Source organism: Hyla sarda, chromosome 6 (genome assembly GCF_029499605.1).
Source record: "Hyla sarda isolate aHylSar1 chromosome 6, aHylSar1.hap1, whole genome shotgun sequence".
Lineage (NCBI taxonomy): Eukaryota > Metazoa > Chordata > Amphibia > Anura > Hylidae > Hyla > Hyla sarda.
Genome location: NC_079194.1, coordinates 291,718,426 through 291,740,680, shown reverse-complemented (window position 1 = coordinate 291,740,680; position 22,255 = coordinate 291,718,426). Strand labels below are relative to the sequence as shown.

Here is a 22,255-nt window from a genome sequence, read left to right as displayed (position 1 = left end):
CCTTTGCTGCCTGCCCTGACCTTCTGCTACGTCCGACCTTGCTCTTGCCTTGCCCTTGTGTACCGCGCCTGTCTCAGCTGTCAGTGGGGTTGAGTCGCTATCGGGTGGAACGACCTGGGGGTTACCTGCCGCTGCAAGTCTATCCCGTTTTGCGGCGAGCTCTGGTGAAAACCAGTAACCCCTTAGATTCCGTTCCCCTGGTACGGCCCACGCCATCACCTCACTGACACAGAGGATCCACCTCCAGTGTACTCGCTGTATACCAGTCCGAATCCTTACAGAAACGCTCTTTACAGGAACAATTTTGGGGCCTCAGTTTCCTTGGGGACCCCAGTAGTGGACAACAACCACACAATACTATTTTGCAATATTGTGGTATTATTTGTGATGTCAGTGGCAATATTGTGGGATTTTATATGTCAGTATCATGTGGTTTCTTTAAGGCGATATTGTTAGATGCTGCATATCCTTTGGACAATACTTGGTGGTATAATGTTGAAGCTACATGTTATGGCACTGTATAGCGGCATAATATGGGAATTATATGGCAGTATTATGTGGTCACTTTAAGACAGTATTATTAGATGATTCATATCTTTAGGGCAATGCATGGCTCTGTTGTTTTGCTGCTTCCACATAATAGAACCATTTATTACCCTAAAGATGGCACTGTATGGCGGCATTATATGGAAATTAAATGGCAGTATTATGTGATCTCTTTAAGACGGTATTATTAGACGAATCATATCTTTAGGGCAATGCATGGTTCTATTGTTTTGCTGCTTCCACATAATAGAATCATGTATTGCCCTAAAGATGGCACTGTATGGCGGCGTTATATGGGAATTATATGGCAGTATTATGTGGTCTCTTAAAGGCAATACTGTTAGATGCTGCATATCCTTTAAACAATACATGATGGTATTATGTGGAAGCTGCATATTGTATGGCACTATGTGGTGGTGTTATATGGGACTTATATAGAAGTATAATGCGGTCTCTTTAAGGCGGTATTGTTAGACAATGCAGATGCTTTGGGCCAGTGTTTATCAAAGTGTCTCCACTGTTGCAAAACTACAACTCCAAGCATGCTGGGAGTTGTAGTTTTGCAACAGCTGGAGACAATTTGTTTGGAAAACATTGCTTTAGGCAATAGATGATGGTATTATGTGGAAGCTGCATATGGTATGGCACTGTATAGCAGCATAATATGGGAATTATATGGCAGTATTATATGGTCTCTTTAAGGCAGTATTATTACATGATTCATATACTGTATGGCAGCATTATATGGGAATTATATATATATAGCAGTATTATGTGGACTCTTTAGGGCAGTATTATTAGAAGCTGAATATCCCTTGGGCAATAAATGATGGTAGTATTTTCATGACGGCATGTGATATGGCACTATATGGCGGAATTATATGGCAGTATTATGTGGTCTCTTTAAGGCAGTACAATTAGTTTCTGCATATCCCACGGACAGTATTGTAGTATTTTTTTGAGCTACATATGGTATGGCACTATATGGCGGTATAGTGGTATCTAGCAAGCTAAAATGTGCAAAAAAACAAACAAACCTGAAGGCAAAAGACCACCCTTTATTCTGAGCAATAGGAATTATCTTAATTTAGAGAACAAGAAATATTAATATAAAAAATACCGCACGATATATTGTGCTAACAGCTATCAGTGCTTTCCTTTATTGTACCATTTACAGTACAGAAGTATCTGACTTTGTGTCCATTGTTTTCCAGGCTTTCTTGCAGTTTGATAGTTTTGATGTTCCTATCTCTGAGGAGTGTAGTACGTATTATATTACGGTATACGATGGACGGAGCAAGAAATCCCCTGTGCTGATCGACAGAATGTGTGGCACTCATGAGCTCCCTCTAATGGTGGCGTCTGGGAACTCCTTGTTGGTGGAGTTTGTTTATGAGGCTCCTAATCGTGCAGCTGTTGACTTAAAGGCGTCCTATGGATTAGGTACATGAAGAAGATCGACACAGTATACTGTACAGCAGTAGCCTCCAACCTGGGCGCCTCCAGCTGTTGCATAACTACAACTCCAAGTATGACCAGATACCCTTTGGCTGTCCAGGCATGCTGGGTGTTGTACTTTTGCAACAGTGCCAGCCCTCATTGAGAAGACCCATCTGATGGATGGAGCAATGCTTCATGGGAAATAAGTAATGCAAGTTATCTATATTCCAGAGGCCAGAAAACCATTTCTGTAGGTTACCTATAGGTGGCACTAAAGAGCTGGTTTTCTTCGTATTGACAGAGCTTCATTTACAGGTAATAGCTAATATGCATTAATCCTTGATCTAAACTGCAGCACAGTTCTCTCCTTTTTTTTCTTTCTCTTTTTCTTTGTTTCCCCTCCTTTTTCTCTTTCTCTCTTCCACTCTTTTCTCATTTTCTGACACTTTCTTTTATCTCGCTTCTCTACTTTTTTATTTCTCACTTTCTCTCTGTCCTTCTTCTCTCTCTTCTCTTTCTTTCTCTGTCTATCTTTCTCTTTTTTCTCTCTCCGCTCTCTTCACTTCCTCTCTTTCTCTCTCTCTCTCTCTCCCTCTCTCTTTTCTTCTCTCAATTTTTTCTCTCTCTTCTTCTTTCTCTCTCTTTCACTCTCTCTCTGTCTTTCTCTCTTTCTTTCCCTTTCTTTCTTTCTCTCTGTCTCTTTCTTTCTCTCCCTCTCTCTCTCTCTCCTCTCTCTCTCTCTCTTCTCTCACTTTTTCTCTCTCTCTTCTTCTCTCACTCTCTCTCTCTCTCTCTCTCCTATCTCTCTCTCTCTCCTATCTCTCTCTCTCTCTCTCTCCTATCTCTCTCTCTCTCTTTCTCTCCCTCTCTCTCTGTCCCTTCCTTTCTCACCCTTTCTTCCTCTCTCTGTCTGTCTCTCCTTCTCTCTTCTTCTCTCACTTTTTCTCTCTCTCTTCTTCTCTCACTCTCTCTCTTCCTCTCTCTCTCTCTCTCTCTCTCTCACTCTCTCCCTCTCTCTCTCTCTCTCTCTCTCTCTCTCTCTCTCTCCCTCTCTTTCTCTCCCTCTCTCTCTGTCCCTTTCTTTCTCTCTCTTTCTTCCTCTCTCTGTCTGTCTCTCCTTCTCTCTTCTTCTCTCACTTTTTCTCTCTCTCTCTTTCTCTCCCTTTCTTCCTCTCTCTTCTCTCTGTCTGTCTCTCTTTTTCTTCTCCTCACTTTTTCTCTCTCTGTCCCTTTCTTCCTCTCTCTTTCTCTCTCTCTTTTTCTTCTTCTCGCTTTTTCTCTCTCTCTTCCTCTCTCCTTTTCCTGCTCTCTCTTTCTCTTTATTTCCTTAAAGACGTATCAAACATATTGAAGAGGTGCCCAAAGTCTAAAAATATGTGCACTGTGTCCCGTTATTATCTTTGCATATATATTGGGGCCTAAAGGGGGCGCTCTCCTTTTTGAAGTAGCACTTTCTTTAATATAAGCAGCTTTGCACATAAGGAATGGCTTCCTGGGTATGCTTCTATACAGCTTGTACCCCACACTTGGTCAATCTGTGTTGATAGGAGTTTAGAGGACGTTCCATGGTTACAGTATAAACATAGTGGATGCTTGGAACAAATTTCCATAAGATGTGGTAGAAAAATGATCAGTAAAATGTGTATAAAAAGGAAATAATATAAGGGCAGACTAGATGGACCATGAACATTTCACTATAAAATCTTCTGTTTCCCTTAGTGGACTGTGGCGGTACTTACACTACGGATAACGGCACTGTCACGTCTCCCCTCTACCCAGATCCCTATCCCAACCTGTCAGATTGCTTTACCTCCATATGGGCTCCTGAGGGCTATCAGGTAAGATATTTTATTAGAATTGAATTCCTTTTGATTGATTTACACCCTTTACATCAGTCCCTTGTTCGCAGAAAAACTTAAAGGGGCACTCCAGAACCGAAACATCCTTAGAACAGGCCATCAGTATTAGATAAGTACCAACACTGATCAGCTGATTGTTTACTAGGCACAGCGCCATACCTTTGGTAGTGGCTGTTTCTGGTATTACAGCCATTCACTTGAATGGGATTGTGCTAAATAGAGCTGCAAAAGATGAAGGAGACATGGCATCAGCTGTATGTAGAGGGTGGGGAAGGGGTCAAAAAGTTGGATGCTTGTCCTAAGGTTAAGCCATAAATTTCTGGTGTCATCTCTAAAACAGTGTTCCTTCAGCTGTTGCAAAACTACAACTCCCAGCATGCCCAGACAGCTAGTCCACAGGATGGACAGGAGTATAGAAGAACACGTTATTCTCTACTGGGTCACTACAAACTTCCCCCCCGGATGTCACACAATAACAGCACCAACCACTGCCCTCCCCCCCCAGGTATAATGCTATGGCCATTAAATACTCCCCAGTAACATCACTGACATCTTCTGACAGATTGTCCTGAACTTTACATTCTTCGATGTGGAGTACTCCAGTGCCTGCCTCTACGATTACCTCCTTGTCTTTGACGGGGGCAGAACAGATTCCCCATTGCTGGGCAGATACTGCTGGAACAAACCCATCCCGCCTGTCGTCTCCTCTGGGAACGCTCTCCTGTTAGAATTCCGCAGTGACCACTGGTTCAACATGGGAGGCTACACAGCAAACTATTACTTTGGTAAGAAGCTATGGGGGTGTTATGTTCATGTATTTTACAGGTGGTATCTGCACTATAGTCCTGCAGGTGTATAATGGTACAATCTGCATGTTTATATGTATAGGTCAATGCTATGGAGATCCACCATTGAGGTTGCTGTATAAGGCCGTGTTAACACGACGGAATTTTATGAGCGGAATTTGGCAGGAAAATTCCGCTTGGAAATTCCGTTGCAGCAGAGTCCTATTGCTTTCAATGGAATTCTGCTGCACCATGCACACGGCAGAATTATGACACATCAATTCGTTCAGCAGAATCCGCTTAAAAATGCATTGCCGTCTATGGAGACCGCGCATTTCTGAGCAGTCCTAACGCTGTCATTTTCTGCCAGCACCCGCTATTTGCGGAATGTCCGTATGTTTCATTTCAGGCTGAAGTTTTTGCTAAATTTCCACCGTGTGAACATGGCCTAAGGTCTTGTTGTTTGCATTTGGGGCAAATTTTTTATGGTATAATTGATACGAAAAATGTAGCATAAGGTTAGAGTCACACGGAGAGTATTTCACGCTGCAGACACGCCGACGGTAATCACAAGAGCGAGCTCCCTGCTACGGCCAGGTAACTCTGTGTCACTCATATTGGCTGTTTTCCCACCGCACAACTACTACGAGCAGGCAATGTGTCTACAGTGGAAAACCCGCGCTACTAGCGGACACACAGAGCTAACTGGCCGCAACAGGGAGCTCGATTTTCAGGTGGAAATATGGTGGAATATGCTGCAAATGCGCTCTGTGTGACCCTACTCTTAAGCACAAAATATATAAATTTTTTTAATTTAAAGGAGTACTCCGGTGGAAAACCTTTTTTTTTTTTTAAATCAACTGGTGCCAGAAAATTAAACAGATTTGTAAATGACTTTTATTAAAAAATCTTAATCCTTCCAGTACTTATTAGCTGCTGTATACTACAGAGGAAATTATTTTCTTTTTGGGACACAGAGCTCTCTGCTGACATCACGAGCACAGTTCTCTCTGCTGACATCTCTGTCCATTTTAAGAACTGTCCAGAGTAGTAAAAAAATCCCCATAGCAAACATATGCTGCTCTGGACAGTTCCTAAAATGGACAGAGATGTCAGCAGAGAGCACTGTGCTCGTGATGTCAGCAGAGAGCTCTGTGTTCCAAAAAGAAAATAATTTCCTCTGTAGTATTCAGCAGCTGATAAGTACTGGAAGGAACAAGATTTTTTAATAGAAGTAATTTACAAATCTGTTTAACTTTCTGGCACCAGTTGATTTAAAAACAAAAAGTTTTCCACCGGAGTATGCCTTTAACTAACTTTTAACTATCCTGCCCATTAGGAAGAATTATGCTAGTTTCACATTTATTTGCTATACCGCTCTGCCGTGGATCGTCTACTTTTTCTTCTTTATATGGTTCCCCCCCGGTCTAGCGTTTCCGCTTAGGTATGGATGACGTTCATCTCACAATCCTTTGCGGCTCAAGGCGGCAGCTGGGATCAGGGGGCATGGCTATTTCTTGTATTTGCTCCCAAGCCAGCCCCCTGATGACGTTTGCGGTCCATCTGTCCATCCTGACGTGTCGGCGTTCCGACACGTCAAGCCGTACAGGGGTACTCTGCTGCTCAGCATTTGGAACAAACTGTTCCGAACGCTTTAGCCGGTGTTGGGAGCTCGTGATGTCATAGCCCCGCACCCTCATGATGTCACGCTCCGCCCCCTCAATGCAAGTCACGCCCCCTCCCATAGACTTGCTTTGAGGGGGGGGTGACGTCATGAGGGGCGGGGCTATGACATCAAGAGCTCCCAACACCGGCTCCTGCGTCCGGAACAGTTTGTTCCAAACGCTGAGCAGCGGAGTACCCCTTTAATAGACATGTTGTGTAGGTATCACAAGGATACTCTACCCTTTATTAATTGGTAGGATTCCAATTAGAGATGAGCGAACTTACAGTAAATTCGATTCGTCACGAACTTCTCGGCTCGGCAGTTGATGACTTATCCTGCATAAATTAGTTCAGCTTTCAGGTGCTCCGGTGGGCTGGAAAAGGTGGATACAGTCCTAGGAAAGAGTCTCCTAGGACTGTATCCACCTTTTCCAGCCCACGGGAGCACTTGAAAGCTGAACTAATTTATGCAGGAAAAGTCATCAACTGCCGAGCTGAGAAGTTCGTGATGAATCGAATTCCAACCTCCGGGACCTCCATGCATGTAGAGGAACTGCAGTGCTTGTTTTTCCCTGTTTGTCCTTGCACAGTGGTACCCTGCCACTAACAATAATTAATTATTTTGTTTATAAAGCGCCAACATATTCTGCAGCGCTGTACAGAGCTTGTCCTCACTCCCACTGGGGGCTTACAATCTGAATACAGTGGGGGGACATTTATCACTGTTGTCTTTGGATAGTAAGTTTATAAGTCATTTTTTTTGCTTTGTTTTTGCCTATGCTCGACATATTTGTCATAATATCACAGCGGGTTGATAAATTTGGCGCACATAAGCAAAAAACAATAAATCACTCCAGAACACCATTTTGTATGACGCCTCCTCTCCTCTGCAACTTTTCTGCACAGAAAGGTCTTAGTTGCGACGTTTTGTCGATTGCTTTGACAGGTTTTTTTTATTGATTATTTTCTTTGATTTTCTTGTTTTTTCAGTGCAATCTTCATAGACCAACGATCTCCATTGAGGTACGGTCTCCGTAGAGTCTCGCACATTTCAAAAGAGGATTCAGTGATTCTAAACTGCAATAAAAATAAAAAATAAAATACATTAATTAATGTATTAATTGTGTGTGTAATATAGTATAATATAATATAAAATATAAAAGAGTGTAATATAATAATGTATCAGTTATAGGAGGGTAAAGGAATAAACAATCAATATGTGTTTTTCTTAGGTTGTGATTAGAGATGAGCGAATTTACAGTAAATTCGATTAGTCACGTACTTCTCGGCTCGCCAGTTGATGACTTATCCTGCATAAATTAGTTCAGCTTTCAGGTGCTCCGGTGGGCTGGAAAAGGTGGATACAGTCCTAGGAAAGAGTCTCCTAGGACTGTATCCACCTTTTCCAGCCCACGGGAGCACTTGAAAGCTGAACTAATTTATGCAGGAAAAGTCATCAACTGCCGAGCTGAGAAGTTCGTGATGAATCGAATTCCAACCTCCGGGACCTCCATGCATGTAGAGGAACTGCAGTGCTTGTTTTTCCCTGTTTGTCCTTGCACAGTGGTACCCTGCCACTAACAATAATTAATTATTTTGTTTATAAAGCGCCAACATATTCTGCAGCGCTGTACAGAGCTTGTCCTCACTCCCACTGGGGGCTTACAATCTGAATACAGTGGGGGGACATTTATCACTGTTGTCTTTGGATAGTAAGTTTATAAGTCATTTTTTTTGCTTTGTTTTTGCCTATGCTCGACATATTTGTCATAATATCACAGCGGGTTGATAAATTTGGCGCACATAAGCAAAAAACAATAAATCACTCCAGAACACCATTTTGTATGACGCCTCCTCTCCTCTGCAACTTTTCTGCACAGAAAGGTCTTAGTTGCGACGTTTTGTCGATTGCTTTGACAGGTTTTTTTTATTGATTATTTTCTTTGATTTTCTTGTTTTTTCTGTGCAATCTTCATAGACCAACGATCTCCATTGAGGTACGGTCTCCGTAGAGTCTCGCACATTTCAAAAGAGGATTCAGTGATTCTAAACTGCAATAAAAATAAAAAATAAAATACATTAATTAATGTATTAATTGTGTGTGTAATATAGTATAATATAATATAAAATATAAAAGAGTGTAATATAATAATGTATCAGTTATAGGAGGGTAAAGGAATAAACAATCAATATGTGTTTTTCTTAGGTTGTGATTAGAGATGAGCGAATTTACAGTAAATTCGATTAGTCACGTACTTCTCGGCTCGCCAGTTGATGACTTATCCTGCATAAATTAGTTCAGCTTTCAGGTGCTCCCGTGGGCTGGAAAAGGTGGATACAGTCCTAGGAGACTCTTTCCTAGGACTGTATCCACCTTTTCCAGCCCACCGGAGCACCGGAAAGCTGAACTAATTTATGCAGGATAAGTCATCAACTGCCGAGCCGAGAAGTTCGTGACTAATCGAATTTACTGTAAATTCGCTCATCTCTAGTTGTGATTCCTATTTAGGCTCCTTACCCTTTCTGTGTCGATGATCTTCCTGTCTGTACATATATACATGATAGGTGACTATTGTACCTATATAAAAGCCTTCCACAAGCTCAAACTCCACCCCTGATCTGTTATACAGAAAATAGCGTCTCCTCATGGGCGGGGCTATAAGGGAAAGACACAAGAGACAGAGAGAAGACCAAAATCGTCATAAACCTTTCACTGCCTAACTGGAGTGGGGCCACATTCCAAGTCTACCCATGGGGCCAAAACGTCAGATATTCAAAGGGGTACTCCGGTGGAAAACATTTTTTTGTTAGGTCTTTATAAGTCAACTGGTGCCAGAAAGTTAAACAGATTTGTAAATTACTTCTATTAAAAAAAATCTTTACCCTTCCTGTACTTTTTAGCAGCTGTATGCTACCAAGGAAATTCATTTCTTTTTGAATTTCTTTTTTGTCTTGTCCACAGTGCTCTCTGCTGACACCTGATCCCCGTATCAGGAACTGTTCAGAGCAGGAGAAAATCCCCATAGCAAACCTATGCTGCTCTGGACAGTTCCTGACACAGACAGAGGTGTCAGCAGAGAGCACTGTGGACAAGACAAAAAAAGAGATTAAAAAAGAACAGAATTTTCTCTGTAGCATACAGCTGCTGATAAGTACTGGAAGGGTAAAGATTTTTTAATAGAAGTAATTTACAAATCTGTTTAACTTTCTGACACCAGTTGATTTAAAAAAAAGTTTTCCACCGGAGTAACCCTTTAAAATAGGGCAGCAACTGATCCCCAGCATGCAAGCGATGAGTGTTTTTCTTGGTACGACCCCTTTAAAAACTCGAAGAAGATGGTGGTGTCTTTGAATGTGACAGGAGAGTCTTGGGGCCCTTCTGGCATTAGGGTACAAGTCCGCTTATGTCTACACCCCTGATTGGGACATCACCAGTTATTAAGCATTCTTGTGCTTCTATTGACTCTGGTCCATCCGTCAGTCCTGAGTAAACATCTGGCGCCAGGTTCACTTGACACAAAGCATTCCACCAGATGAATAAGCGGCGGCCATGTTGAATGACACATCTGCTGCTCTCCATACATTTCCAGTTTATCACTGTATACAGTGCAATGTGGTTTCCATGGTAACCGCAGCTGGAGCAGCTTGTACCAGGCCTCAGGCCCCCTTTGCTGTCTTGGCCATTTTGTCCTCCTATTGTCTCCATGTTGACTCTTACTAGATGGTTACTCAGAGACTAGAGATACATGCGAGTATCATGTCTGCAGGGCAGCGGCCATTGTTCTGAGTTTACCTAATTCATTAGGTGTTCAATAGGGGGAAGTGTTTGTGCGGCACATGTGCGGGAGACAGATAAATGAGGATCAAATATGGCTGCCATAGGAGCGGACTTTGCAATCGCCTGAACAAAAATTGTGTATTTTTTCTGCTGGGAGATGGCGGCTGCTATATCTAGAAATAGGGGGGGGGGGGGGAGGGGGACGGAACGTGTGTAACTGAATGGTGGAAATCCTGCACCTTCCATCTTGTTTTTTTTTTTTTTTTTTTGGCAGATTAGAAATTAAATTACCAATGAAGGTCAATAATTGAAATGTTAAAGTCAATGGAGGAGATTCATCAAAACCTGTGCAGAGGAAAAGTTGCCCAGTTGCCCATAGCAACCAATCAGATCGCTGCTTTCATTTTTACAGAGGCCTTGTTAAAAATTAAAGAAGCGATCTGATTGGTTGCTATGGGCAACTGGGCAACTTTTCCTCTGGACAGGTTTTGATAAATCTCCCCCAATGTAACTGTATAATTCAGCATCCTTCTCGAGAATGGAACTATAGGGATCCGGAGCATAAAAATGAAAAAAAATAATAATATTCGTGCAGGTAAATTCCTTCTCTGCAAATGTGCGCAAAATTGTATGGATTTCAGTAGGAGCTTGTTGTGGATTTACCACTAAGGGTGTGTTTACACTAAGGAATCTCCGCACGGAATTCCGATCAGGGATTCCATTTAAGCGGCCGCCTCTGTAATCCTTCATTGCTAGAACCGCACAGACCTGCTCCGTCACCATTGGCGTTAATGCAGTCTGCGCGTAATTCTGTGCGCCAAAAGAATGACCATGTTCGGCGATCACCGGATCACTTTCCGAAGCAGGATTCTATGCTGCTGAATTTATGCAATGTGAATAGGTCAGCGGAAGACCCATTCACACAAATGTTAAAGGGGTTATCCAGGAAAAACTTTTTTATATATATAGATCAATTGGCTCCAGAGAGTTAAACAGATTTGTAAATTACTTCTATTAAAAAATCTTAACTTCAGCAGCTCATAAGTACTGAAAGGATTGAGTTCTTTTCTGTCTAAGTGCTCCCTGATGACACCTGTCTCGTGCACTGTCCATAGTAGAAGCAAATCCCCATAGCAAACCTCTTCTACTTTGTGCAGTTCCCGAGACAAGCAGAGATGTCAGCAGAGAGCACTGTTGCCAGACAGAAAAGAACAACTCAACTTCAGCAGCTGATAATTATTGGAAGGAGTAAGAGTTTTTAATAGAAGTAATTTACAAATCTGTTTAAATTTCTGGAGCCAGTTGATACCGGTATATATAAAAAAAAGTTTTTTCCTGGAATACCCCTTTAAGGTTCATGTAACGGAATTCCTAAATGCAATCCTGCTCCCAGAAATTCTGCAGGGTAGATGTACCCTAAGGCTAGGTTCAGACTACGGAATCTCCGGACAGAAAATTTTCCGCCCGGAGATTCCGAGTGCGGCCAGCGGTGACTGAATCAGTCGGTGCTAGGACCGCGCGGACACTGTAGTCTCCAAGAGACTGCAATGTGTTCCGCGCGGATTTCCGCCTGAAGAAAGAGCAACCCCTTTCTTCAGGAGGAAATTTCCAAGCGGATTTTCCGTTCACAAATTCCGCTTCACAAATTCCGAAGTGTGAATTTGTGAACGGAAACTCATTCACTATACAGTACATTTTAGCAAGCGGGATTTCCGCCTGCAATTTCAAAGAGGAATTGCAGGCGGAAATTCCATAGTCTGAACCAAGCCTAAGGGTCTATTCACATGGCAGAATTTCTGCCTCAAATTAAAGCCCATAGACTTCTATGGGAAGCCACACTCGCATTTAGGCTGGGTTCACACTGTGGAATTTCTGGGCAGAATTTCTGCCGGAGATCAAGCCGGCAGCACTAGGACTGCGCGGACTGCATTGCCGTCCCCATAGATGTCAGTGCATTTCTGAGCAGATCTCCCAAAAGATCCACCCAGAAATGTATTGCCGTTTATGGGGACGGCAATGCAGTCCATGCGTTCTTAGTGCTGCCGGCTAAATCTCCGGAGAAATCCTGCCCAGAGACTCTGTAGTGTGAACCTAGCCTTACACTTCTCAATTTCTGCTTGCAGAATTCCGCTAGTAGAAAGTCAGAAGTGTAAGGCTAGGTTCACACTATGGAATCTCTGGGCAGAGAGATTCGTTCTTTTGGCAGAATTCTGCTCAGACATACATTGCTTTCTATGAGGGCGGCGCACGTACCGGCATGTTCTGCCAGCACGTGCTGCCCATAGAATCTCCTGCGGATCTCCCGGGCAGAGATTCTGTAGTGTGAATGGGCCCATAGGGGTTAATTGTGGATTTTTGCTTCCCTTCTTAAAATTAATGGGGGGGAAAACTGCAAAAAATCCAGAGCAGATCTGCAACATAAAATTGACATGCTGCATATTTTAAATCTAGATCAGTTTCTTTGTAGCGTTTATATAATTAAAGAAATTTTTTAAATATATATTATATATATATATATATATATATATATATATATATTCATGGCCGTAAATGTTGGCACCCCTGAAATTTTTCAAGAAAATGAAGTATTTCTCACAGAAAAGGATTGCAGTGACACATGTTTTGCTATACACATGTTTATTCCCTTTGTCTGTATTAGAACTAAACCAAAAAAGGGAGGGAAAAAAAGCAAATTGGGCATAATGTCACCAAACTCCAAAAATGGTCTGGACAAAATTATTGGCTCCCTTAACTTAATATTTGGTTGCACCCTTTGGAAAAAATAACTGAAATCAGTGTCTTCCTATAACCATCAATAAGCTTCTTACACCTCTCAGCCGGGATGTTGGACCACTCTTCCTTTACAAACTGCTCCAGGTCTCTTATTGGAAGGCGCCTTTTCCCAACAGTAATTTTAAGATCTCTCCACAGGTGATCAATGGGATTTAGATCTGGACTCATTGCTGACACTTCAGAACTCTCCAGCGCTTTGTTGTCATCCATTTCTGGTGCTTTTTGACGTATGTTTGGGGTCATTGTTCTGCTGGAAGACCCAAGATCTCGGAGGCAAACCCAGCTTTCTGACACTGGGCTGTACAGTGCGACCCAAAATCTGTTGGTAATCCTCAGATTTCATGATGCCTTGCACACATTCAAGGCCCCCAGTGCCAGAGGCAGCAAAACAACCCCAAAATATCATTGACCCTCCACCATATGTCACTGTAGGTCCTGTGTTCTTTTCTTTGTAGGCCTCATTCCGTTTTCGGTAAACAGTAGAATGATTTGCTTTACCAAAAAGCTCTATCTTGGTCTCCTCTGTCCACAAGACGTTTTCCCAGAAGGATTTTGGTTACTCAAGTTCATTTTGGCAAAATTTAGTCTTACTTTATTATGTCTCTTTGTCAGCAGTGGGGTCCTCCTGGGTCTCCTCCATAGTGGGGTCCTCCTGGGTCTCCTCCATAGTGGGGTCCTCCTGGGTCTCCTCCATAGTGGGGTCCTCCTGGGTCTCCTACATAGTGGGGTCCTCCTGGGTCTCCTCCATAGTGGGGTCCTCCTGGGTCTCCTCCATAGCGGGGTCCTCCCGGGTCTCCTACATAGCGTTTAATTTAATTTAAATGTTGACGGATAGTTTGCGCTGACACTGATGCTCCCTGAGCCTGCAGGACAGCTTGAATATCTTTGGAACTTGTTTGGGGCTGCTTATCCACCATCCGTACTATCCTGCATTTACACCTTTCATCAATTTTTCTCTTCTGTCCACCCCCAGGGAGATTAGCTACAGTGCCATGGGTTGCAAACTTCTTGATAATGTTGTGCACTGTGGACAAAGGCAAATCTAGATCTCTGGAGATGGACTTGTAACCTTGAGATTGTTGATATTTTTCCACAATTTTTGTTCTCAAGTCCTCAGACAGTTCTCTTCTCCTCTTTCTGTTGTCCATGCTTAGTGTGGCACACACAGCACACAATGCAAAGACTAAGTGAACTTCTCTCCTTTTTATCTGCTTTCAGGTGTGATTTTTATATTGCCCACACCTGTTACTTGCCCCAGGTGAGTTTAAAGGAGCATCACATGCTTGAAACAATCTTATTTATCCACAATTTTGAAAGGGGGCCAATAATTTTGTCCAGACCATTTTTGGAGTTTGGTGACATTATGTCCAATTTGCTTTTTTTTCTCCTTTTTTGATTTAGTTCCAATACACACAAAGGGAATAAACATGTGTATAGCAAAACATGTGTTACTGCAATCCTTTTCTGTGAGAAATACTTCATTTTCTTGAAAAATTTCAGGGGTGCCAATATTTATGGCCATGACTGTATACATACATTTATATAAATGTGTAAAATATATATATATATTAATTTTATTTTTTATTTTTTTTATTTATTTTTTATTATTATTTTTTATAAATATAGACAACAGATTCTCCAAAATGTAGGTAAAAGTAAACCCATGGTAATTTGGCAAAAGGAGATCCACCATAGCAGTGTTTCCCAACCAGGTGCATCCAGCAGTTGCAAAACTATGACTCACAGCCTACCCGGACTGCCAAGGCTGTCAGGGCATGCTGGAAGTTCTAGTTTTGCAACAGCTGAAGGCACCCTGGTTGTAAAACACTGTTCCATAGAAGGGGTTTATATAGAACATTGCTGATACTGTAAAGGTTATGTTCAAAGGTACTGATATACGAGGTTTGTTGCTAATTTACTTCAAATTTGTCACAGATTTTAAGTTCCCTACTGAAGTAATTGGGAAAAGCTGCATCAAATCATTTATATTTCTCTTATTGTCGCAGAGTTTGTCTTAATAATTGAAAAACAAAAACGGTGCGATGCTTGATTTGGCCATTAGATGGCGACAGATCTTTTTCTGAAAGGAGGATTGATGGGATAGCTCACGATTCATATGGGGTATCCAAATAATGCACCAATACCCTAGGTGCCAAGATAAAGAGATAAACAGAAACAGGAAGGATTTGGAGTTCTAGGTCTAAAAATATATGGGCAATGATGAGTTACTAAATTAATTTAATATGGTAAATTACAAGAAAATCGATAAAATGCATATAAACAGTCCACCCATTGGGGTCCTTGTGGTGAATTTGACAGAATAAATGTGAAAATTATAACAGCGAAAATTAAAGCAGCATATAAAATTGATAATAAGTAATAAAAAATAATAATAAAAATCTTAAAAATGCGAAAATATTTTAGCAAAAATACAAGCAATAATGTTAGCAATGTTCCAATCCAAGGGGGGAAATTAATCCTGTAAAACAGTGGTCTCCAACCTGCAGAATTGATAGCATGCACTGCCCCCTTTGCCAAGCTGAGACCTGCCAGTGTCATGGATTGTTCTCAATCATCATCTGGGAAGACCAGGTGATGTCAATCTCAAAGGTTTTAAATGCCCAGACTCATCTGACCTTGCCCCAACAATCAGCACCATGGGTTCTTCTAAGCAGTTGTCTAGAAATCTGAAACTGAAAATAGTTGACGCTCACAAAGCTGGAGAAGGCTATAAGAAGATAGCAAAACATTTTCAGATGTCAATATCCTCTGTTCAGAGTGTAATTAAGAAATGGCAGTCATCAGGAACAGTGGAAGTTAAAGCAAGATCTGGAAGACCAAGAAAAATATCAGACAGAACAGCTCGCAGGATTGTGAGAAAAACAATTCCAAACCCATGTTTGACTGCACAATCCCTCCAGAAAGATCTGGCAGACACTGCAGTTGTGGTACACTATTCCACTATAAAGAGATACTTGTACAAATATGGTCTTCATGGAAGAGTCATCAGAAGAAAACCTCTTCTACGTCCTCACCACAGAAATCAGCGTTTGAACTTTGCAAATGAACATATAGACAAGCCTGATACATTTTGGAAACAAGTTCCGTGGACCGATGAGGTTAAAATTTAACTTTTTGGCCGGAATGAGCAGAGGTACGTTTGGAGAAGAAGGGGAAAAGAATTTAATGAAAAGAACCTCTGTCCAACTGTTAAGCATGGGGGTGGATCAATCATGCTTTGGGGTTGTATTGCAGCCAGTGGCACAGGGAACATCTCACGAGTAGAAGGAAAAATGGATTCAATAAAATTTCAGCAAATTTTGGATGCTAACTTGATGCCATCTGTGAAAAAGCTGAAGTTAAAGAGAGGATGGCTTCTACAAATGGATAATGATCCTAAACACACCTCGAAATCCACGGGGGATTACATCAAGAGGCGTAAACTGAAGGTTTTGCCATGGCCTTCACAATCTCCTGACCTCAACATAATTGAAAATCTATGGATAGACCTTAAAAGAGCAGTGCGTGACAGACAGCCCAGAAATCTCAAAGAACTGGAAGACTTTTGTAAGTAAGAATGGGCAAAGATACCTCAAACAAGAATTGAAAGACTCTTGGCTGGCTACAAAAAGTGTTTACAAGCTGTGATACTTGCCAAAGGGGGCAGTACAAGATATTTATTAATATAAATTTTTACCCAAACTTTTTATCCCCACTGTAAAGAAAGGATTCCTCCCTACTATTCCAATATAGTAGACAAATTATGATATGCTGGTGCATAGCACCCAAAGGAGTCCAAAGACACAAGGTTACCACTATAGCATCTCTGTCCAAGGTTTCACCTATAGCGCCTCTGCCCAAGGTTACCACTATAACACCTCTGTCCAAGGTTACCACTATAGCGCCTCTGCCCAAGGTTACCACTATAGCACCTCTGCCCAAGGTTTCTCCTATAGCACCTCTGTCCAAGGTTACCACTATAGCACCTCTGCCCAAGGTTACCACTATAACACCGCTGCCCAAGGTTACCACTATAGCACCTCTGTCCAAGGTTACCACTATAGCACCTCTGCCCAAGGTCACCACTATAGCACCTCTGTCCAAGGTTACCACTATTGCGCCTCTGCCCAAGGTTTCTCCTATAGCACCTCTGCCCAAGGTTACCACTATAACACCTCTATCCAAGGTTACCACTATAGCGCCTCTGTCCAAGGTTACCACTATAGCGCCTCTGCCCAAGGTTACTACTATAGCGCCTCTGCCCAAGGTTACCACTATAGCGCCTCTGCCCAAGGTCACCACTATAGCGCCTCTGCCCAAGGCTACCACTATAGCACCTCTGTCCAAGGTTACCACTATAACACCGCTGCCCAAGGTTACCACTATAGCACCTCTGTCCAAGGTTACCACTATAGCGCCTCTGTCCAAGGTTACCACTATAGCACCTCTGTCCAAGGTTACCACTATAGCGCCTCTGCCCAAGGTCACCACTATAGCGCCTCTGCCCAAGGCTACCACTATAACACCTCTGCCCAAGGTAACCACTATAGCGCCTCTGCCCAAGGTCACCACTATAGCGCCTCTGCCCAAGGTCACCACTATAGCGCCTCTGCCCAAGGTCACCACTATAGCGCCTCTGCCCAAGGTCACCACTATAGCGCCTCTGCCCAAGGCTACCACTATAGCACCTCTGCCCAAGGTTACCACTATAACACCTCTGCCCAAGGTTACCACTATAGCGCCTCTGCCCAAGGTCACCACTATAGCGCCTCTGCCCAAGGCTACCACTATAACACCTCTGCCCAAGGCTACCACTATAACACCTCTGCCCAAGGCTACCACTATAACACCTCTGCCCAAGGCTACCACTATAACACCTCTGCCCAAGGCTACCACTATAACACCTCTGTCCAAGGTTTCTCCTATAGCGCCTCTGCCTAATATTGCCCCTATACTGCCTCTGTCTAAGATTCTCACTATAGCAGCTTGGTCCTCAATATAGCACCTCTACCTACAATTCTCTCTATAGCATCTGTGCCCACAGTTCCTACTATAGCAAGTTTGCCCAAGGTTTCCCCTATAGTGCCTTTGCCCAAGATTCCTCCTATAGCCCCTCTGCCCAAGGTTACCCCTATTATGGATAATAGATATAAAATGAAGATCATTCTTCTAAGATGGTGGTTGCATCCTGTACTGCTACAGGGCCCATCCCCTTTTGGTACAGAAAATATGATGCACTGCTTACCTAAAGTAGTCTGCTAACCAGTTAGAATGCTAATGTGCTACGTCCTCCTGAAGAATGTATATTGTGTGTACGCAATACAGTAAACCAGAGAACCATTTTGACTAAGTCGTGTGTCAATGTGTTTTTCTCCGTGCACGTATTATCTTATTTGGAGCAGGACATCAACCTAGAGCGGTCATTTGGAACGCATCCAAAAAAAAACCTAGGCCTCTGCCCAAGGTACCTCCTTTAGCACCTCTGCCCAGGGTGCCCTTTTTCCCTTCCTCCATAGCAATTCGCAGAGCGCTTGTGTAGACCTGGTATCTGACTACCGTATGGTTACTATATGGCGGTATTATTGGTTATACATAGTGATGCTTGCATAGTGGTAATACACACTTGTGGTCAAGGTCGAAATTCACTGCGCCGCACGTTATATTGGAGGGGATACGAAATTGTATTTGGGCTGCTGGGGTTTACGTGTCATGGCTGCCTTTTAGTCCTGGTCCATGGTAAGAAACAAGATGAGACAATAATCCTAGATTGCTGGCGGAAGCCTCTGAACATTCTCCTGCCAGCTCGGCAGAGCTCAGGTCCTTCCTCTTTGGGTGGTCCTCGTCTTGCGCTAATGTTTGCACGTTACATAGAGAAGTTCAATGTGTTTTACTTCTTCTCAGGAATGTGCAACATTAATTCTGATTCTTCAAAAAGGGAAAATTCTGGGAAAACTCAATGAATAACATGTTCCATATTGGTACTAGGCCAGTGTTTCCCAACCAGGGTGCCTCCAGCTGTTGCAAAACTACATCTCCCAGCATGCCCGGACAGCCTTCGGCTGTCCGGGCATGCTGGAAGATGTTGTTTTGCAACAGCTGGAGGCACCCTGGTTGGGAAACACTGTACTATGGTACGGAGTCATAATGCCTTGTCAGCTTCAAAGAAGTACAGTCATGGCCTGTAAATGTTGGCACCCCTGACATTTTTCTAGAAAATGAAGTATTTCTCACAGAAAAGGATTGCAGTAACACATGTTTATTGCCTTTGTGTGTATTGGAACTAAACCAAAAAAAGGAGGAAAAAAAGCAAATTGGACATAATGTCACCAAACTCCAAAAATGGTCTGGACAAAATTATTGGCACCTTTCAAAATTGTGGGAAAATAAGATTGTTTCAAGCATGTGATGCTCCTTTAAACTCACCTGGGACAAGTAACAGGTGTGGGCAATATAAAAATCACACCTGAAAGCAGATAAAAAGGAGAGAAGTTCACTTAGTCTTTGCATTGTGTGTCTGTGTGCCACACTAAGCATGGACAACAGAAAGAGGAGAAGAGAACTGTCTGAGGACTTGAGAACCAAAATTGTGGAAAAATATCAACAATCTAGAGGTCACAAGTCCATCTCCGGAGATCTAGATTTGCCTTTGTCCACAGTGCACAACATTATCAAGAAGTTTGCACCCCATGGCACTGCAGCTAATCTCCCTGGGTGTGGACAGAAGAGAATTATTGATGAAAGGTGTCAACGCAAGATAGTCCGGATGGTGGATAAGCAGCCCCAAACAAGTTCCAAAGATATTCAAGCTGTCCTGCAGGCTCATGGAGCATCAGTGTCAGCAGGAACTATCTGTCGACAATGAAATTAAATGAAACGCTATGGAGGAGAGCCAGGAGGACCCCACTATGGAGGAGACCCAGGAGGACCCCACTATGGAGGAGACCCAGGAGGACCCCACTATGGAGGAGAGCCAGGAGGACCCCACTATGGAGGAGACCCAGGAGGACCCCACTATGGAGGAGACCCAGGAGGACCCCACTATGGAGGAGACCCAGGAGGACCCCACTATGGAGGAGACCCAGGAGGACCCCACTATGGAGGAGACCCAGGAGGACCCCACTGCTGACACAGACATAAAAAAGCAAGACTACATTTTGCCAAAATGAACTTGAGTAACCAAAATCCTTCTGGGAAAACATCTTGTGGACAGATGAGACCAAGATAGAGATTTTTGGTAAAGCAAATCATTCTACTGTTTACCGAAAACGGAATGAGGCCTACAAAGAAAAGAACACAGTACCTACAGTGAAATATGGTGGAGGTCAGTGATGTTTTTTGGGGCTGTTTTGCTGCCTGTTTTGCCCACACCTGTTACTTGCCCCAGGTGAGTTTAAAGGAGCATCACATGCTTGAAACAATCTTATTTATCCACAATTTTGAAAGGGTGCCAATAATTTTGTCCAGCCCATTTTTGGAGTTTGGTGACATTATGTCCAATTGGCTTTTTTTCCTCCCTTTTTTGGTTTAGTTCCAATACACACAAAGGGAATAAACATGTGTATAGCAAAACATGTGTTACTGCAATCCTTTTCTGTGAGAAATACTTCATTTTCTTGAAAAATTTTAGGGATGCCAACATTTACAGCCATGACTGTACATGATGAACTGCGCTTCAGTAACAAAGACTTTACGAAGTTGTTTCTACAGACGAATACGAGTCTGGTGTCCAACCAAAGGAAACCATTGCAGAGGTTTGCCTATATCAAAGGAATGTAAAGTGGACCTGCTGAGATTTCTAGTTCACCAGATGACTGATGGAAAGGAAAAGATTACTGCCTGCATGGAGTTTACCACCTGTGTCCAGTTACGGAGTGATCTGACCACCAGCTGTTGTTCCAGAATAGAAGTTGAAGAGTTAAAGTTAACCCTTGAAGTGCTGTACAGTAAATGATACAGAGTCTGTGTGGAAGTGACTCATCAAGGGATGTTAAAGGGGTATTCCGCTGCTCAGCATTTGGAACAAACTGTTGCGAACGCTGGAGCCGGCAGCTCGTGATGTCATAGCCCCGCCCCCTCATTACATCACGCCCCACCCCCACAATGTAAGTCTATGGGAGGGGGCAGCCGTCACGTCCCCTCCCATAGACTTGCATTGAGGGGGTGGGGCGTGACATCATGAGGGGGCGGGGCTATGACATCATGAGCTCCCTGCGTCGGCTCCAGCGTTCGCAACAGTTTGTCCCAAATGCTCAGCAGCCAAGTACCCCTTTAAATATATACAAGTAGAGCAAGCTGAATCCTATAAATAGAATAGCTGAAGCTAAAAAGTATTTCATGACCATAACTACCGTATTTTTCGCTGTATAAGACGCACTTTTTCTTTCCCAAAACTGGTGAATACACACTCCTATCGCGGCGGTCCCTGTGGCCATCAACAGCCGGGACCCGCGACTAATACAGGACATCACCGATCGCGGACATCACCCTTCACATCACATCAGCCTTCAGACGCGGCGATCAAAGCTGACTGCCGCGTCTGAAGCGAAAATAACACTAACCCGGCTGCTCAGTCGGGCTGTTCGGGTCCACCGCGGTGAAATCGCGGCATCCCGAACAGCTTACAGGACACCGGGAGGGACCCTACCTGCCTCCTCGGTGTCTGCTCCGTGCCGGGATCCCCTGCATGGCCGCCGCTCTCCTTCGTCGTCATCACGTCGTCCCGTCATCCAATAGGAGCTGCGTGCGTAGCGACGTCATGGCGGCGACGGAGAGCCAGGATACCGGGCAGCAGAGAGCGACGGGGACACCCCGGGTACGCGGCGACAGCGATGGAGGGCGACATCCAGGGCATCGGTGACGGGTCCGGAGTGGCGGGCACACGTGAGTATTACCTCCTATACCAGTGTTCTTCAACCTGCGGACCTCCAGATGTTGCAAAACTACAACTCCCAGCATGCCCGGACAGCCAACGGCTGTCCGGGCATGCTGGGAGTTGTAGTTTTGCAGCATCTGAAGGTCTGCAGCTTGAAGATCACGGTCCTATACTTTACATTGTATTTGGTTCAGAATCTTTATTTTCTAGATTTTTATACTATAAAATTAGGTGCGCCTTATATGACGAAAAATACGGTATATGCTTACATGACCAAACCTAAATACACTCTTCAGCTTGTAAGGAGGTGTTCAACATCAATCAGATGTTAGCCACTGGTTTATAAAGTTCAAGACTTCAAAAGCTGAAAGAACTAAGAAAGGAGGCGGGTCCAAGCCAGCCTTAAAGGGGTACTCTGCTACCCGGCTTCCGGAGCTCCGCTCCACAGCGTCACGAGGGGCGGCCCTGAACACGGAAGCCCGCACACAGCGTTCGGAACAATAAACTTCCGGATGCT

The 22,255-nt window shown here is 43.4% G+C and overlaps 2 protein-coding genes across 9 annotated transcripts in view; one reads left to right on the top strand and one right to left on the bottom strand.

Annotated features, from left to right (window-relative positions):
• Nucleotides 1–7,409, top strand: part of LOC130277251 (hatching enzyme 1.2-like) — a 29,404-nt gene extending 21,995 nt beyond the window's left edge. For 7 of the 8 annotated variants that reach the window (XM_056527732.1, XM_056527739.1, XM_056527733.1 and 4 more), the window contains 4 exons: nt 1,761–1,989; nt 3,706–3,824; nt 4,408–4,630; nt 7,286–7,409. In XM_056527732.1, coding sequence (XP_056383707.1) covers nt 1,761–1,989; nt 3,706–3,824; nt 4,408–4,630; nt 7,286–7,299 — 585 coding nt within the window. In that variant the 3' untranslated portion in view covers nt 7,300–7,409. The remainder of the gene's footprint in view (nt 1–1,760; nt 1,990–3,705; nt 3,825–4,407; nt 4,631–7,285) is intronic. The other variant, XM_056527734.1, reaches the window with a different exon arrangement.
• LOC130277255 (calreticulin-like) overlaps nt 1–22,255 on the bottom strand; it is a 272,928-nt gene that overhangs the window by 179,086 nt on the left and 71,587 nt on the right. The gene's annotated exons all lie outside the window — the stretch shown is intronic.